The following is a 16,949-nucleotide window of genomic DNA, read 5'->3' on the forward strand; positions in this document are numbered from 1 at the left end:
GGTCTGGCATGGAGATCTCAGTACCATTGCTATAGTTAGGAGCTGAAAGCATATTGCTGGCTAAAAGTTTTTTTGTGAAAGGTTGAGTACAGAATTACATTTTTCCTCTTCATTGAATTCAGAATCAAAGGCAAGCCATTGTAGCTAGCCATGCTGGTTGGGAATTCTGGGAGTTGAAATCTTCCAGAATCATTATGAAATCATTAACATTTTTTATTGAATTATAACATATTATAAAATACAAAATACAAAGTAAATAGAAAAGCAGTGGAGAGGGGAAAGAGAACTGAGGAAAGATAAGAAAGAAAAAGAAAAAGAAGCATTGACTTCTGACTCTCTCTGTTACAGTAAAAATAAGGCATTAAGATCAAATCACAGCTTTTTGCTTTTTCATAATAATATGAACAAGCCATTTCTATAAAGATCTATCAGTCTAGGAATTGAAATCTTAAAGTTGTCAATGTTGGACATCCCTTGTTCTAAATATTTTTTTTTCTTCCCAGAGTCAATTAATTCTCTGTCTTTCCTTATTTTAATTCTGAAGGCAGTTTGATCAAGCTAGGAGACTCACCTTGAGTAAGAATGCTATTGTTTTGGAAGGAGAACGAAAAAATAAGTGGGGTAACACCAGGGGTGAAATTCAGCAGGTTCTGACAGGTTCTGGAGAACCAGTAGTGGAAATTTTGAGTAGTTTGGAGAATCGGCAAATACCACCTCTGGCTGGCTCCAGAGTGGGATGGGAATGGAGGCTTTGCAATATCCTTCCCCCAGGAGCGGGGAGAGAATGGGGATTTTGCAGTATCCTTCCCCTGCCATGCCTACCAAGCCACGCCCACAGAACTGGTAGTAAAAAAAATTGGATTTCACCACTGGGTAACACTAAAGTAATCAGTGAAGCTGCAGAATAAGGATTCAGAAGTAGATCTGTATACCCTTAAATTAAACTTGATTTGATGATCATGGTATTATTTAGGTGAATTGAAGACAGATTGGAGAAGCATTTATTACTGCCTTTTGATGAACCCTTCCTATTTTGATGTCTTTCTCTCCTGCGCTGGTTCATTCTGCAGGCTTCCTTGGCAATATTATTGCTCTGAGTCAGATATAATCTGTCACCATAAACTTCCATTTGTTCAAAGACTGACTCTGATTCAGGATCATTGTGGGAATTAAAATAGTGGCTCCCAAATGGAGGCTTAAACAAGGTGCTTTGTAGCTACCTGAGATTGCCATATGCCAATAGGAACATTAAGGGAATTTGTCTTATACTAGCTTTTTGGATTCAGAGAAATTTGTATCGTTTGTCTTTTTTTTTTTTTCCATGCCTCCATTGTGAGCAAAGAAGGATGGAGCTGGCTTCCACAATAATCCTCTCTTTTTCTCCTTGCAGGGAGCCATGCTTCCAAAGCCACGCTTCCTGCAGAAAACCATCCAGGAGCTGGGCATTGGTACCTTTCGTGACATTGCGATAGTGATAGACTCAGCTCCTGTCTACACAGCTCTGGAGATTTTTGTGGACCGCAGAGTCTCGGCGCTGCCTGTGGTTAATGAAAAAGGTGTGGGCAAATCTCTGGCTGCTTAGCCCATTTTTGCTATGCTACCTGAATTCTGACCTGCTTTCTCGCATGCTCAAGCACAGCTAATGCAGCTCTTCCTTTTGACAGAATCATAAAACTGAAAAGTATCTCAGAGGAAATCTAGTTCAAATCTCTTAAAGCATTTCAGATGGATGGCTACCCAGCCTCTGTTTAAAGACCTCTAGTAAGGGAAATATTTCACTTCATCAGGCATTCTATGTTACCAGTTGGCAACACTTACTAGGGTTATTAGGAAGAAATTCCTCCTAATTACCGTAACCTGATTTTACATCCCTATAGTTTCAATGCATTGGTTCTACTGCCCTTTGGAATGGCAAATACAAATCCTACTCCCTCCTCTGTATGACAGCCCTTTAAATATTTGGAAGACTGATATCATATCTCCCCTCAATTTTCTCTTAAGGAATCCATTTTCTTTAAATGGCCCCTTAGGACTTACTTTCTACTCCTGTCACCATCTTGGTAGCCCTTCTCTGAATTTGTTGGAGTTTGTTGATGTCCTTTTAAACTACAGTGCTCCAAACTGGAGATGGTATTCCAAATGGGGTCTGCCTAAGGCAGAGTAGAATGGAACACTAATAGTTACAGTTAGCAGTTCTGCAGTTACACCCCCCCTACTAGTACCCCAGAATCTATTTGAACTTGGAGTTTTCTACCCCTAAATGAGAAAAGTAACCATAGGTACATCATGAAATTATGTAAACTGACCCAACTTGGTTCCCTCCGGAGGTGCTAAGTACACAGCCTGTCATTCCCATGTGAGTGACTCTAATCATGGCTAAGGTCCATAGCTCTTGGAGGAAGGTATTCATCTTCAGCTCATACAAGCCCCTGAAACTGATAGCCATATTCTTGGAGACGCTGTGTGCAGTGGTGGGATTCAAATTTTTTTTACTACTGGTTCTGTGGGCGTGGCCTGGTGGGTGTGGCATGGCTTGGTGGGTGTGGCTTGGTGGGCATGGCTTGATGGGCATGGCAGGGAAAGGATACTGTAAAATCTCCATTCCCTCCCCATCCCAGGGGAAGGTTACTGCAAAATCTCCATTTCCTCCCGATCAGCTGGGACCTGGGAGGCAGAGACTAGATGGGGGCGGGGCCAGTCAGAGGTGGTATTTACCGGTTCTCCGAACTACTCAAAATTTCCGCTACCGGTTCTCCAGAACTGGTCAGAACCTGCTGAATACCACCTCTGGCTCTGTGCTGTCGTAAGCCAGGATAACTATGATGATCAGTTCTCCCACCATTCAGAGTCATCCATTAGGAACTCAAATGGTTTCTTCTTTTTAGCTGTCTCCAAAATTATGATTAGGTTTACATTTGAATTAATTGCCATAATTATGAGGTTTAGCTTGCCAATATTTTATTATCGCACATGGCAAAGTCAGTATCTTGTTACAATCTATTTTTCTGGCCCAGGTCCATCTCCTCTTTCCCTCCTCCTCTCAGTACAGTATTATACTGTATTTCTGGAGCTCTTCCAATTTGTTGCTGATTTATATTTGGGCTGCTCTCCCTTTATATTTACTTCCCAATATTATCGCATTTTGTTATCCCTTTGTTTCCTGTATGAGTAATGATGCTGTCTTCAGGATATCCAGTTGTAGACTGAATTGCTACAACGAAGGGTGCTAGAGTTTGAGGCTAATTCACAGCATAAATGAGAGCCAGTTTGGTCTAGTGGTTAAAAATATCAGGCTAGAAAGATGGAGATCTTGAGTTCAAGTCCTGTCTTGGCCATTAAAATTAGCTGTGTGACTTTGGATCAGTCACTTTCTCTTTGCCCAATCCACCTTGCAGGATTGTTGTTGTAGGAGGAAGACGTGTTGGATATGTTTGCTGCCTTGAATTATTTGTGAAAAATAATAATGGCAGGAGACAAATAAAGAAAAATAAATAACCCTATGGATCTTTACTTAAAATGAGTCCAGTTAGTTCAGTAGGTCTTTTCAGCTACACGACTGCAGACTTAGTTTGGATTTAGGCTTATCACTTTAAGATAGAGAGACACGTTTCAGAACAATCTTTTGGGACTTTTAACATCATGAAAAATAAAGTTGGCCCCACTAAATGCTGACATTATCAGGTAAATAGAGGAGATCTTTTGTCATTTCATGATGGAATTGCAACAAAACCCCAACATTTTGCATGATGGTGATTAATAAGATGCGTAGTGATAATTTAATAAACATGCAATTTAACCCTTTTTAAAGCTAAATTAATCCTTAACTCTGTTAATAGTTGCTAAGATCCTATTTGACAAATACTGAAAAAGGGAATTCCTTCCTAAAATATACAGTAAAGATAACTTTTGGTTAAGTTGGTAATGTTAATTTTCCATTCTTAGCTTCAAGCTATAAGGCAGGCCTGGACATTCATGATGAAATTGTGAAAGCATGTTCATTGTCAGGTTCATTGCAGGAAAATCTGTTAATCTTTTCTGTGATAACTTTCATGCATTGGAAGCTTTAATTCATTACACCTGGAGAGATTCCTGAACCGCTGTTCCCTTCTGTTTCTTATGCAGGAACAGTAGTTGGACTCTATTCGCGCTTTGATGTAATTGTAAGTATGGGGCAGTTATTCTTCCAGGCTCAGATGGTCTGATAAACACAAGTTCTGTATTTCCCCTAAAGGAAGTCATTCGCATGATTTAAGATTTGCCCCATCCCCAGCTATAGAGTAAATTTTTTAAAAACATCTTTCTTCTCCATTTTTTTTTGCAGAAAAAAACCCCCTTAAGATAACTGTTATTTTAAAGATAAATTATTTGGGAATGAAGTTTTTGGATAAATACACTAAGAAGGATTAATCTAGTAACAGTTCACATATAAAATAAAACTTGTATGTTTATATGATGGGGAAACAGCAATTCTTAACTAATGGTAAGAGAAAGGTATATGTCCTTCCTCTTTAAGACAGGAAAAAACATTTAACTAACTCCTGCATTTTAGAGAAGCAGTGCAAGAACAATGCCTCCAGATGAGGCTTCTCTTATTGTCTGTCCCATTCATGGAATTCTACAGTGATCTAGATGAATAATCCTTTTACTAGGGTAAATTTATTTCCATAGAATATTTGTTATACAGTGACCCGGTTCACTTATCACAGTAGATTATATTATTTTTAGTTTAACTGTGACTTATCATGTTGGATGAACCCAGCCATTGAAGTCCTGAAGCTGTCAGGTGTGATTTAAAATGTTAGAAGCCAGCCAATCATAGTTTGTGTAATAAACCATAGCTAAGCAAACCATGGCTCAATGTGACATATGAGTGTACCTAGAATTAGTGTGTCAATATGAGATGCCTGTGCTTGCAGGGGTGTCAAACTGGCAGCCCGCTGCCGGATGCATCGCACACAGGCCATGCCCACCCCAGCTCCACAAAGGCAAAAAATATCACAATACGGCACATGATGTGACACCTGTGTGCTAAGGCCTGGCTTCAAAGTTTTTGAAGTGTCTCTCAGCTTAATAGTGTGTGTTCATGGTAGCCATACTGCAGTAATGCCCTACTCCCTCTTTCCTACAAACTCCTCCTCTCTACTTGCTCTCCATAGCATTTGGCTGCCCAGAAGTCTTACAACAACTTGGACATTAGTGTGGGGGAAGCCCTGAAACAGCGCTCGGTCTGCCTAGAAGGGGTCCTTACATGCTATCCCTATGAAACTCTAGAAGAAATCATTGATCGCATTGTCAAAGAGCAGGTATGGGTAAATGCATGTCCTTCCTTCCCTAGATGTCTTCAATATGTGTGCCTCCTTCAGATCCAAAGCCTTTTGCTTACTAGGTCATGGCCGATGTATGGTTTTAATCTAACCATCCTGCCACCTGTCCTCTTACTTTTATTGGACAAGTGTTCCGGGAGCAATCTAGGCTCACCTAGCCTGCTCTTTTTCATATGGAAAAGTCCGTGACTACAAACAATAGACAAATGGATGGGTGTGTTTTGGGTGCTGCAGATGGACCTTTATTTTACATTTTGTAATATCTGGACTTCTAGCTTTTATTTTTGTTTCCTGGCAACTGAAGAAGATTTAAGCTTAAAGATTCAAATTATGGCATTATTATTATGGTTGGTTGCAGTCAGTCAGATGTTTAGACTGAATTTGACGTTTTATCTGCCTATTGAGTCCATCTCAAGTACCTGGAATAGACAGATGCGATTATTGTAACCTACTTAGAGTAGCTCCACAGCGAGATAGGCAACAAATAAATGTAACAACAAATAACAATAACAACAATAATAATAGGTTGCAAATACACAATAAAGCAAGATGCCATGATAAATCCAAACTCATATGGTGAAAGAATCTGATTACTATCACTATTATTTATAGCCCTTATGAACATCTTGTAAGTAGTGGTAGTGCTTTATTATACATATTTGAGTAGCTCAAAAACAAAAAGAAAACAAATTGTGAGAAAGGAAATAAAAACCACAGTAAAACCCAGTTATAAAGCTGGTGACAAAACATGGTGTGTTTTACAAATAATAAAACAAAACTCAGCCATTTTAAAAGAATTGAATTAATGGAATAAAATATCCTTGACTGGAGTGTAATCTATAAATAAAATGGATCCAGATGATTCGCAAGTTTGTCTTTTTTTAGTAACATGGTTGTTAAGTGAATCTGGCTTCTCCATCGACTTTGCTTGTCAGAAGATCATAAAAGGTAATCACATGACCCTGGGACACTGTAACTATCATAAACATGAGCCAGTGGTCAAGACTCTGAATTTTGATCATGTGACCATGGAGATACTGCAATGGTTGTAAGCAGGGGTGAAATGCTCCCGGTTCGGACCAAATCGCCTGATCCAGTAGTGATGGCGGCGGGTGGTTCGGAGAACGGGTAGCAAAAATCCCTGCCCCCCGCTCTTGCCCAGCTGAGCCGCGTGATCATCAGAGGCTTTTTAAAATTATTTTTAAAAGCATTTTTTCTACAACCTCTGCAGCAGAAAAAATGCTTTTAAAAGTAAAAAAAAAAAGCCTCTGATGATCGTGCGGCTCAGCTGGGATCGTCAGAGGCTTTTAAAAGAAAAAAGCCTCTGCTGATCAGGCAACTCAGCTGGGATCGCCAGAGCCTTTTAAAACCATTTTTTCTACAACCTCTTCAGTGGGGGGAAAAAAAATGGCCATGCCCACCCAGTCACATTACTCCCCCAAGCCACGCCCACAGAACTGGTAGTAACAAATTTTAGATTTCACTATTGGTTTCTAAGTATCAAAAACAGTCGTAAGTCACTTTTTTCAGTGACATTGTAACTTTGAGCAGTCATTAAACACATGGTTGTAAGTTGAGTATTAGCCTCGAGGACCTGTATTAGCTCCAGCTGGGATCCTTATAATGAGAGCAATATAAGAAAACATGGGATAATGTTTCAGGAACTCCTTCACTCAGGGACATTCTTTTTAAAACAGTGTGATTGGTAACCCTACAACTTGTTTTAGAAAAGAGCATGCCATGCTTTCTTTTAGCCAAGTGCATCTGCTCTTTTCCAGGTCACTGGAGATGACAGTAATGCAATAAGGCCCACCCCGAAACTCCACCATATGTATTTGTATATACTTTCCCCCTACTTTTCGCACAGAGCGCTTTAATCCCTAAACAGGCTGTACTTAAACACTGTAATTTCACTTCTGTATAAATGGCATCTTTTCCGTCTGGCATCTAAAACTCATCTTTACCCTCCTATTCCTACTTTTGCCACCTACTCGTTGGGTAGGTCCATCGCCTGGTTCTGGTGGATAAGAAGAACACTCCACGGGGGATCGTGTCCCTCTCTGACATTCTCCAAGCCTTGGTGCTCACACCCGCAGGTATCGATGCCCTAAACTCTTAGCTGGTCGACGCTCCATCCTTCTTCCATTTGTACCCTCCATTTCCTCCACTTCTCTCCAGCTCAGGTAGGCCCCAGGCCTTGGCCTCTCCAGCCTGTTTCCTGCTGCTGCTGCTGCTCATTTTTTTAAAAACTTGCTGCTGGGTTTCTCATGTCCATCTGATCAAGCCAGGTCTGTATTTCTACTCCATCTAGCACCGTTCTCCTGGCTTGGAAGGAAAGCCGGTGCACTGCAGTGGAGTTATAGGAGCAATGTGGAAATTTTTGTGGGGGAGCGGGCAGCATTGATTCAAAAAGACAAAATCGCACTTTCTAATTTTATGATAATGGAAGGATTCCAAAATTAAATGTAAGCTTTTAAGTTCGGTTGCTTTTCTTTTAGCCTTGTGGATTTTCTTGTATTCATTTTCTGATCGCATTAATGCACACTGATAGGCGCAGGGATTTGTAGCAAGTGAGATAATTAAGGGTTTTGGATTGTTCTGCTGAAGGCAACAATCCAAGCAGCAATGTATCAGGAAAAGTAGTTGTGTGTGTGGGGGGGGGGGGCAGAGTGAGAGCGAGGGAGAGCGAGAGAGGATGTGTGTGAGAGAGATTTGTTTATTTCTGCCTAGTACTAATAAATTAGTTGCATATTCTATCCATTTCTCAGTAACAGAGGAAGTTACAGCTAGGAAAAGAAGCCATGAAACCTTCCAACTTCTTCCTGGAAATTCCCACTAATGCTTGGTGCAGAAGTGCCTCTTGTATTGCATAGCTCTGGACAATCTTGGCTGCCTCTTGCTTGTGAAGCAGTGGTCCCCACAGGAAACATTAAAAAAGAACGCCTAATTCTTTTAAGAAATTTGCATCATTTTAGCTGCAAGGGTTATCATGAGAATTTGGCCATGTGGATATATATATATATAAGCTGCCCCACCAGAAAACCATTTTTTGCCTTGTTCCACTGTGCTTGATTTTGAATGAGCCTGACTGAGCCTTTGACTTTGATTTCTTGCTGCTGCCACCAATCCAAAGCTAGCGATATTTGTGCCTATCTGTATTTGTGTGCTCAGCTGGCTGGCATAGATTTGAATACACAATTTGTCTATTAGTAACAATTCAGCTGGCAATTCCCAATATGTCCTTCTACTTTCCCAAATGTCAAAACTTCTAGACCTAGAGATGAGGGCAGTTTTTTATGGATTTCTCTAGGAATATGCATTCTTTCTCTTTTTTTAAAAAAAATAGTTTTTGTTTAGTTTACAATTTTTATTAGTTTATAATAGAAAGTACAAAAATACAAATGCATACTTTCTCAAGTACAAGGGAAAAGCATGGATAATGCTGCTTAAGCATAATCCTTTCTTTATAAACATCCTTATTTGAAAATATCCTTATTAAGCTTTCATTCTGTATTCCAACACAATGCTCAAAAGAGAGGTAAAATTAGGAAGGCTGTAGCAAATGTCTTTCTCAGTCTCCGAGTTCCTCGTGGATTCACAGTTTAATGAAGTCAGCAACAGTTAAGTGATGCATTTAATTAAGGCAAAATCTAGGACTGTAGCCAATATTGTTGATTGGAAACTGTGCTCTGATTTTGAGTGGACTAGCTGTAATTATAGGTGATTTTATACTTGCAAGTTGTCACATTATACTTGTTTTATGTTAATTCTGCTGGAGCACTGTAATGACATTAAAGCAGAACAAAGTCAGCTTGCTCAGTTCCACTTCATTTTTTAAAACCCAAAATTCCATCTTTCAGAATCTGGAATGAAAGATAAATCCCAGAGACCTGTCTAACAAAACCTTATACTTAATTTCCTGGAAGTGCTAATTAATACTGTAATAGTGACTTAACTACGTAAACTTTTTATTTGTTAATACAAATATATTTTATTTATTCTAAATAAATAAATAAATGTAGGTACTATAAACTAACGTGTGAAGGAAAAAAAAATTGCCTTGCTGCAACTGTTAGTCAGAAACTCTTGCCAGTCCCCTGCAAATCATCCAATAACCTATAAATACTTCTCCCAATCTTCCTTCGATCTGCTCCTGCTTTACTATAAACTAGCAATTCATAATAAGTAGACCAGATCAGGAATTGAACTCTGCAGAAAAACCAGCACTGTATTTTATTGAGATTGACTGTAATTAAAAGAATCTTGCAAGCCTGCTTGTATTTTATTGCCTCTTACCTACTTAATTAGGCCTATCCAAGCCTCTTCCAAATTCAATCTTGCTTCTCAGGACTTAAGGAATGTTTCAGCCCTCTTTGCTTACACAAAAGTTATTGCCTATTTCCCTTGAGGGCATCTTCCTGAATCCTGACTCTGTACACCCTGTAATCATTGTTTGCTCTTAGTGTATTGCTTTTAGTATATCAAAATCCAAGGTCATTATCCTCCTGTGACTTTAGTCTCAAAAAAGTACTTCCTAATGAGCGGATCAGCAAAGCAGATTATTTTTAAATGCGGGGGCATATATGTACTTGAAGATACCATTGTAGTATCCTGGCCTGCATTCTCCCTCAGAATTGTACTTCTCAGAAAAACCAGGTAGGGTCTGTCCGGTGGGATATACTCCTTGCATTGTTTCTCAGAAGCTTCATGTCACATCAGTAGCCAAAGAGCAGCAAAGGACTGGCTCATTTCCCACTAGATAACATTAAATTTTATGAATTCCATTCTGCAGGCATCAACCACTATTCCCTCTGACAGTGTGCAGGACTACTTGCTCCTTGATCTACTGCTACTGCATCTTTGGTTCGTGGGGGCCAGGAAGAGAAGCTCTAACAGCGATGAAGAAGACCTAGCATCTCAAGAGCCAACACTGGAGCCCTGACTGCCAGTTCCTTCCTCTCAGTGAACCAAGAAAGTTGAGAGGAGACCTGAGGGAGGACAAACGTTCTAACCTCAGAATTGCAAATGGAGATGTCCCTTCTTCGTCCCCTAAACTAATGTAAGGAACCAGTCTGCTACAAAGGGGGGCCGGAAGGAGAGGTGTGCGTCTTGAACAATGCGTCCATTGCTTACCTCCTCTTCTTGGCCTCACTTACTGGAAGAGATTGTATTTGAAAATTCAACGTGCTTCAGGGCCTCTTTTGCTTCAGCTGGAAAAAAAATTACTAGAGGCAATGGCTACTGCTTCAGGATAAAGCCTAATCCAAAAGGTTCTCTAAAGACAGATTCCACACCTTGAAAAGGACTAGGTTGAGCTGCTTTAGAAAAACATGCAGGCTTTTTTTCTTAATTCTTAAAATAGGCTCATGTCTTTGCTTTATTACATTGCACTTGCAAAGCACAAGACATGCCTAGGATAATTATTGTGAGGTAGACAGGGCCCTTAAGTTTGTACACTTTTAGGCACTTATTCAATGCATTTTGCCCCATTCTAAAACATAATAGTGTCTTATCAACAGGAGAGATGGTTTTACTGCCAGCGATTCATCTTTCCTCTTTAAGCCTGCAGTATAAATCAAAGCTTTGTTTTTGTGCAACTGTAGCACACGGTAAGAAAGGTTGTGCCAGGTTGGACACAACTTAATGTGAGAGAACTTCCCTCCAGGTCGGAATACAATTTTTGCTCTTATTGCTATCACATTTGGGGAAATAAATCTTTCACAGTGCTACCCCTTTTATATAGGATTATATTTCCATTTTCTAGCAAGTGGTGCTTGGTTATTTAAGCAAGGACTAATGGCTGCCTACCTGGAATGCTACTACAGGAGATTGACCTTAGATATAGTAGGTAGTCCTCGACTTATGACTGTAATGGAGCCTGCCAATTACTGTTGTGAATCATGATTGTAAAGCAGGTCATGACGTGACCAACTTGATTTTAGAGTTTTGTCCTTGCACTGTCCATTAAGCAAATGCCATGGTCATTGAGTAAGCTCATGGTTCACTATGATGCATTTTTGCCGAAAATCGGAACTAAATGCTGGTTTTTGGCAAAAATATCATAAATTGTAGGCATGTGACTGCAGGACACTGCAAATGCCCATAAATATGGGCCACTTTCCAAGTGTCCAAAATGCAGTCGTGTGATCATGGGAGGGCAGTCATCAGAACTTCAGAACCGGGTTGTAAGTAACTCTGGGGAAGTCTGTTGTAACTTCAGTCACTATGTGACCAGTTGCAAGTCAAAGACTACCTTTAATCCTGAAGGACCCTTTTAAATCTTCTACAATTTAAGACTCAATATTGTCCTAATCCACTCCTTGTCCTAAACCATGTTGACTTAACCACTGCTTATTTCATAAACCACTGTGGGGCAACACCAAGAAGTCTAAATCTTATTGCTGGAGATGTGAACTCTGCACAGAGGCACTCTTCAAGCATATGAGGAGCAGGACTAAACAGCCCTTAAAGCATTTAGATGAGAGAACTTTCTGGCTAGTAAAAGCCTATACGACATAAAGGTGTGGAGTCTAGTTATCAGTTCAACACCACTGCTAAGGCAAATTTGGGTCGGCCCTACTCCTATGAAGAGAGTTGAGCATGCAGTGAGTGACAGTAGCAACACTCAGGAGTTGTCTAAAGAATATATAAACTATGATTACTTCAATCTGGGCAGGTATGTACCTGCATGACTTCCAAAAGCCTTTCTTTAAAAGGGAATAATCTACAAATAATCCATAACTGAAGAATGGTTTCAGTGAACACTTTTTGAGTTCTCCAGACTTCTCTTTGCATCATTTGGGGCAATAGCAGAAAAGCCCCCATATTAAGCTAACAGCTGTAGTCATGAGATTTGAAATTAGTGGCTTTATCTTAGTGCCATATAGTACCTCATATTAATGCCTCGTTCAAGATTGACATCCTTTATTCTCTTAGCTAGCCTGAAGGATGTGCATTTAATCCGAGGCAAAATTCAATTTGGAGGTCCTGTCCAATTTTAATTTTCAGAAATGACTGCTTTATCCCATTGTACATAAGGTATCCTCTGCTGTCTATTACAATAAGGTCCCTAAATCTAGTTTAACTCAGTTCTTGACTGAGTTGATCCCACAAAATTTTCTCGTCAACATTTGCCATGATAATGTTTTTCAATTTCCCTATTTGACCTGAAGCCTAGTCATTTCCTGATGTCCCCAACTGAGACTTGTGCAATAATTGGGGGATAATTCTATTTCAGATTCCCTGCTTTTTAAAAACAGGATTAAGAGTACCAGAAAATCTGAGGACATATTATGCACTCCAAAGAAAATATATTGCCCAACTATGGATTTTGATTTTCTTCCCAGACATCCCCCGTCATGCATGAGCATTGGCATTTTTATTTTTCTACAGTATATCCCATGTAAAGAAAATATGCTTATTCCAAAGAGAGTCAAAGGCTTCCTTTTGTCCAAGAAGTTTAGTTTTCTAGCGCAAATCTGCAATAAAACTGATGTTCCTTTGAAAAAGCTATGCCTTCATAAAATTTCTTGCCTTCAGTTACAGGGATCACTAATTTTTTTCTCTTTCCTCACCCACATTCCCAACATCAGATAATATGAAATTCTGCTATAAACATATAATAGATAATAGGACCAAAATGTACAAAAGTGAGCGTATTTTTGTCCACCAATCAGATTCCACCTATTGAATCTGCTGATTGCTATAAGTAAATTGACCAAAAAACCAGATCTGAACATCTTCAATTCACCCACAAGTCCACAATGGAGACATCAGTAGTATGATAGTCAAGGACTATCATTAGTTCACTCCACTCTTTTGTCAATCCCTAGTTATGGAAAAAAGGGAACCATGATTTTCTTCAGGAAGGAGATCAAAAGTCCTCCACTATTAAGAAATAATGATGGATGATTAAATATTTCTGAGCTGTGGGAACTCCGCTTGAAGTTGGAAGGAGGCTTGCTGGAGAATGCAAGACAAGAATGATGCAACCACCAAGTGATGAGCACACCCTTCATTAGCAATCAGAAGAAATGGCCACCTTGAGTAGCTCCTTATTTTGGAAGCGGTAAGAATCTCCCCATCTTTTTGGCATGGGAGACATTCCTGTCAGAAGACAAGAATAAAAAAAATAAACCAAGAATGAACATGTCCTCTACAATCATACAGTCATTCCACTAATAATGGTACTGCTGGCAGATCGAAAGAGGTCAAATGCAACCCAATGAATAAAGGTTTGGCACTGGATGTGAAGGGACACGTTTTATACAGTGAGTCTTAATACTGAGTGTTATCTCACCTTTTCCAGTATGGTTTGATCAATGCCGCCATTCCATTACATCTAGCCAAGCTTTACATTATCTTTTAGTGTAATACTCACAAAGGTGGCAAAGCTGTGCCCATGCAGTTACAAAGCTTGTTTGGAAAGCAGGCATTTCCTGGACTCAACTGGACAGTGTTGGCCTCTGGGGAAACAAGTGGATGGAAAAGCTGGTCTATGCTGGTCAGGGAACATTAGGCTTATTCCCTTAACATGCTTTTCAAGATGATCAAAACAGCAATGTTCCCCATGCCTTATATTTGAATTAACTCACCTTGTTCATTCATTACAATGGGCTGATGTACTGATGGGACCAGGTTTTCTTGCTCTTCTTCTATAAAATGCTTCCAAAATTTGAGTGGCAATGCTAGGAGATGGGAGACGACCTATAGAAAGGAAATAACATCAGCCTCTGTCTCCCTCCTAATTCCTTCCCCTTCTTTTTCTCTCCCCCTTGGTTCTTTAGCTGACACATATCTCAAACTATATGATTAGATATAGATATAGATATTGTGCTTTCCTCGCACAAGCACGAAGCCGAAGACATTTGATCATGATAGAGAGGAATAATACAAATAACCACCCAGAGTCACATCAACAGAGAGATGGATGGCATTTAAATTTAATCAATGAATTATTCAAATAATGCTCAGTGAAATCTCAAAAGCAAAAAAAGGAAGTTAAGAAGAATATTCACTATAACCCAGCTACCAAGTCTTGCCTTCTTCTCACATTTAAAAGAAGCTATATTATCCCAACCCATCCCACAAGAGATAAGTTATTACCATAACAAAGGAATCAATCCTATAAAATCAGAAGCATTTCTGATAAAGACTGAGCATTGTGCAGTGATGAGCCACTGAAAGCTGAAAGAAATTGGAGAGAGGTCACAGATGTTACCAGGAACTGGCGTGGTGTGTCTTCCATAATGGCAAGTGGGCTGGGGCTGGGAGTGCTGTGTCCGACTAGCGGTGGTCCAAAGATACGTGCCAAGTTATGGCGGTCCATTCGACAATCGGGGCTTTGCATGACCCTATGAATGGAGATATGGATCCATGGAAACAGTAACCCATACTACAGCAAAAGCATTTCCGCTGCATATCATTAGCCATTCCTAATATGTGTATGTGATGGGAAAAGCTGTTTTACACACTACGGTGAAGGATTTGAATTAACACATGAAGCCCAGTTTAGTTCAAGGCTAGTATCTAAACCTAGAAATCTTTCCTTTTCCTTTAGAATGCTGAAGGTATCTACAGTCTGAATGAAAACCATACTTTTGCGATAGGAGATCATGAAGTCTGAATGAGTTTTAAAACAGTTATAGGCAGTTACTGTTTAGTGATGTGTCACTTAACAACCATTTGAAATTATGACTGCCTCTGAAAGGGTAAAGCACTTCTGGCTGCCATAAAATGTTGTGCTGCCCCCTCCCCGCCCAATCATGTCACTGCAATTTAGGCATCTGGCAGTGCTTTACAGCCCCTCTCTAAGCGGTTTACAGAGTCAGCATATTGCCCCCAACAATCTGGGTCCTCATTTTACCCACCTCAGAAGGATGGAAGGCTGAGTCAACTTTGAGCCTGGTGAGATTTGAACTGCCAAATTGCAGTCAGCCGGCAGTCAGCAGAAGTAGCCTGCAGTACTGCACTCTAACCACTGCGCCACCATGGTTCATACTGTATATAGTAGGTATAGTAAATAACAACTATGCTTCAATGTAATTTCAACAACTATAGTCATGATGGCAGGAAAGTTCGAGATTTCATTTCAGCAAATCTAGAAAGCAAAATATTGGGATAGGCTCAACTAGATGTTGTGACAGCTTCTGTGAGCAACTGCTTTCACAAGGAAAAAAAAGTTTTAAAATATGGCTCTCTGCCAAGTAGTTGTGCTAGTGCTTGGCTTTAAAAATGTGTCTGATGGGGAGGAACATATATCATTACAATCTTAACCATGCAATCCCTCTCAATAAAATTACAATTATGAAAATAGCTGCTCCTGCATTACAGATTGAGCTAAATAAGCAGTGTTGTTATTCTTCTGGCAAGACAGACAAAACACCTGTGCAAGTTCGTGTTCCAGTTATTTTGTAAAAGAAGGTGATTCTACCTCCATTGAAGAACTTGAAGCTTGTGGATGACAGATGCAAGTCGGCAGAAAATGTTCTATTTTTTTTTTTTCTGCATCAAGCAGGAAACTGGACTGGTTGGCCAGGTCTCTCCCAGCTCTCTGATCCTAAGGTTTTCCTTTCCAAGCTTAAAATTTGTGCTCACCTATGCAGATGGAGCATGAGAAACGCTAGTGTGTCTCTATTAGTCATGGGCAACTTCATGACAACGCAGCACAGTTCAGTATGGCAGGCAGATTCATCCAGAATTTCTGAGTGGAAAGAAACGGTGATGCAAATCCTTTATGCCTTTCTAAGTCATCCAGAGTGTTCAGCCATTTAACCTCACTCCTTTTTTCACGAATGACCCATTTTCCCTAATGAATCACTTAAGGCATAACACTAGAATCACTTAAGGCATAGCACTCTAACTGTACAGTGATCCAGGAAGAAACTAAAAGATTTCCAAGAATCGAGCAATGTCAGGTACAAGAAATCAGAACCAGGATAGACTTCAAAAAATACTACAGGTTTATTTCATGTTACCTGTACCCAAGAATATGGTGGCAGCATGTAAGCTTCTTGTTTCTGGAACGCTGACATATGGTCTGCTAATGGTCAAGGTGAATTGGCACCAGAAAAGAATCAACAGACTTCAAGGGGGTGGCGGGTAGGGGGGGCTGGACTTAAGTCTCTTACAGGGACATAGAAACTCCAAACTGATGATGCATTTGATCCAGGGGTGAAATGCTCCCGGTTCGGACCGGATCACCTGATCCAGTAGCGATGGTGACGGGTGGTTCGGAGAACTGGTAGCAAAAATCCCTGCGCCGTGCCCCCCCACCCCATGCCCAGCTGAGCAGCGTGATCATCAGAGGCTGTTTTTTTAACTTTTAAAAGCATTTTTTCTACAACCTCTTCGGCTGAAAAAATGCTTTTAAAATTAAAAAAAAAAAGCCTCTGATGATCGCGTGGCTCAGCTGGGATCATCAGAGGCTTCTAAAAGCATTTTTTTCTACAACCTCTTCGGCCGAAGAGGTGGTACAAACAAAAATGCCTTTAACAGCCTCTGGCGATCCCAGCTGAGTTGCCTGATCGTCAGAGGCTTCTAAAAGCATTTTTTTCTGCAACCTCTTTGGCTGAAGAGGTTGTAGAAAAAATGCTTTTAAAAGTTAAAAAAAAAAAAAAAAAAGTT

The 16,949-nt window shown here is 40.0% G+C and overlaps 2 protein-coding genes across 8 annotated transcripts in view; one reads left to right on the forward strand and one right to left on the reverse strand.

The window, feature by feature from the left end:
• The window catches only part of PRKAG3 (protein kinase AMP-activated non-catalytic subunit gamma 3), a 27,857-nt gene extending 15,025 nt beyond the window's left edge, over positions 1 to 12,832 (forward strand). For 2 of the 5 annotated variants that reach the window (XM_087881633.1, XM_087881634.1), the window contains 5 exons: positions 1,391 to 1,556; positions 4,123 to 4,160; positions 5,157 to 5,303; positions 7,327 to 7,507; positions 10,117 to 10,222. In XM_087881633.1, the coding sequence (XP_087737759.1) occupies positions 1,391 to 1,556; positions 4,123 to 4,160; positions 5,157 to 5,303; positions 7,327 to 7,443 (468 nt within the window). In that variant the 3' untranslated portion in view covers positions 7,444 to 7,507; positions 10,117 to 10,222. Of the gene's footprint in view, positions 1 to 1,390; positions 1,557 to 4,122; positions 4,161 to 5,156; positions 6,185 to 7,326; positions 7,508 to 10,116 lie in introns of those variants that run through there. The other 3 variants (XM_087881631.1, XM_087881632.1, XM_034433748.2) reach the window with 2 other exon arrangements.
• Positions 12,687 to 16,949, reverse strand: part of LOC117675269 (rac GTPase-activating protein 1-like) — a 21,393-nt gene continuing 17,130 nt past the window's right edge. For all 3 annotated transcript variants that reach the window (XM_034433745.3, XM_034433746.2, XM_034433742.3), the window contains 5 exons: positions 15,921 to 16,026; positions 14,545 to 14,677; positions 13,919 to 14,030; positions 13,705 to 13,789; positions 12,687 to 13,430 (listed from right to left, as the gene is read on the reverse strand). In XM_034433745.3, coding sequence (XP_034289636.2) covers positions 13,379 to 13,430; positions 13,705 to 13,789; positions 13,919 to 14,030; positions 14,545 to 14,677; positions 15,921 to 16,026 — 488 coding nt within the window. In that variant the 3' untranslated portion in view covers positions 12,687 to 13,378. The remainder of the gene's footprint in view (positions 13,431 to 13,704; positions 13,790 to 13,918; positions 14,031 to 14,544; positions 14,678 to 15,920; positions 16,027 to 16,949) is intronic.

The sequence above is a fragment of the Pantherophis guttatus genome, chromosome 1 (assembly GCF_059756535.1).
Source record: "Pantherophis guttatus breed Tessera chromosome 1, ASM5975653v1, whole genome shotgun sequence".
NCBI classification, from domain to species: domain Eukaryota; kingdom Metazoa; phylum Chordata; class Lepidosauria; order Squamata; family Colubridae; genus Pantherophis; species Pantherophis guttatus.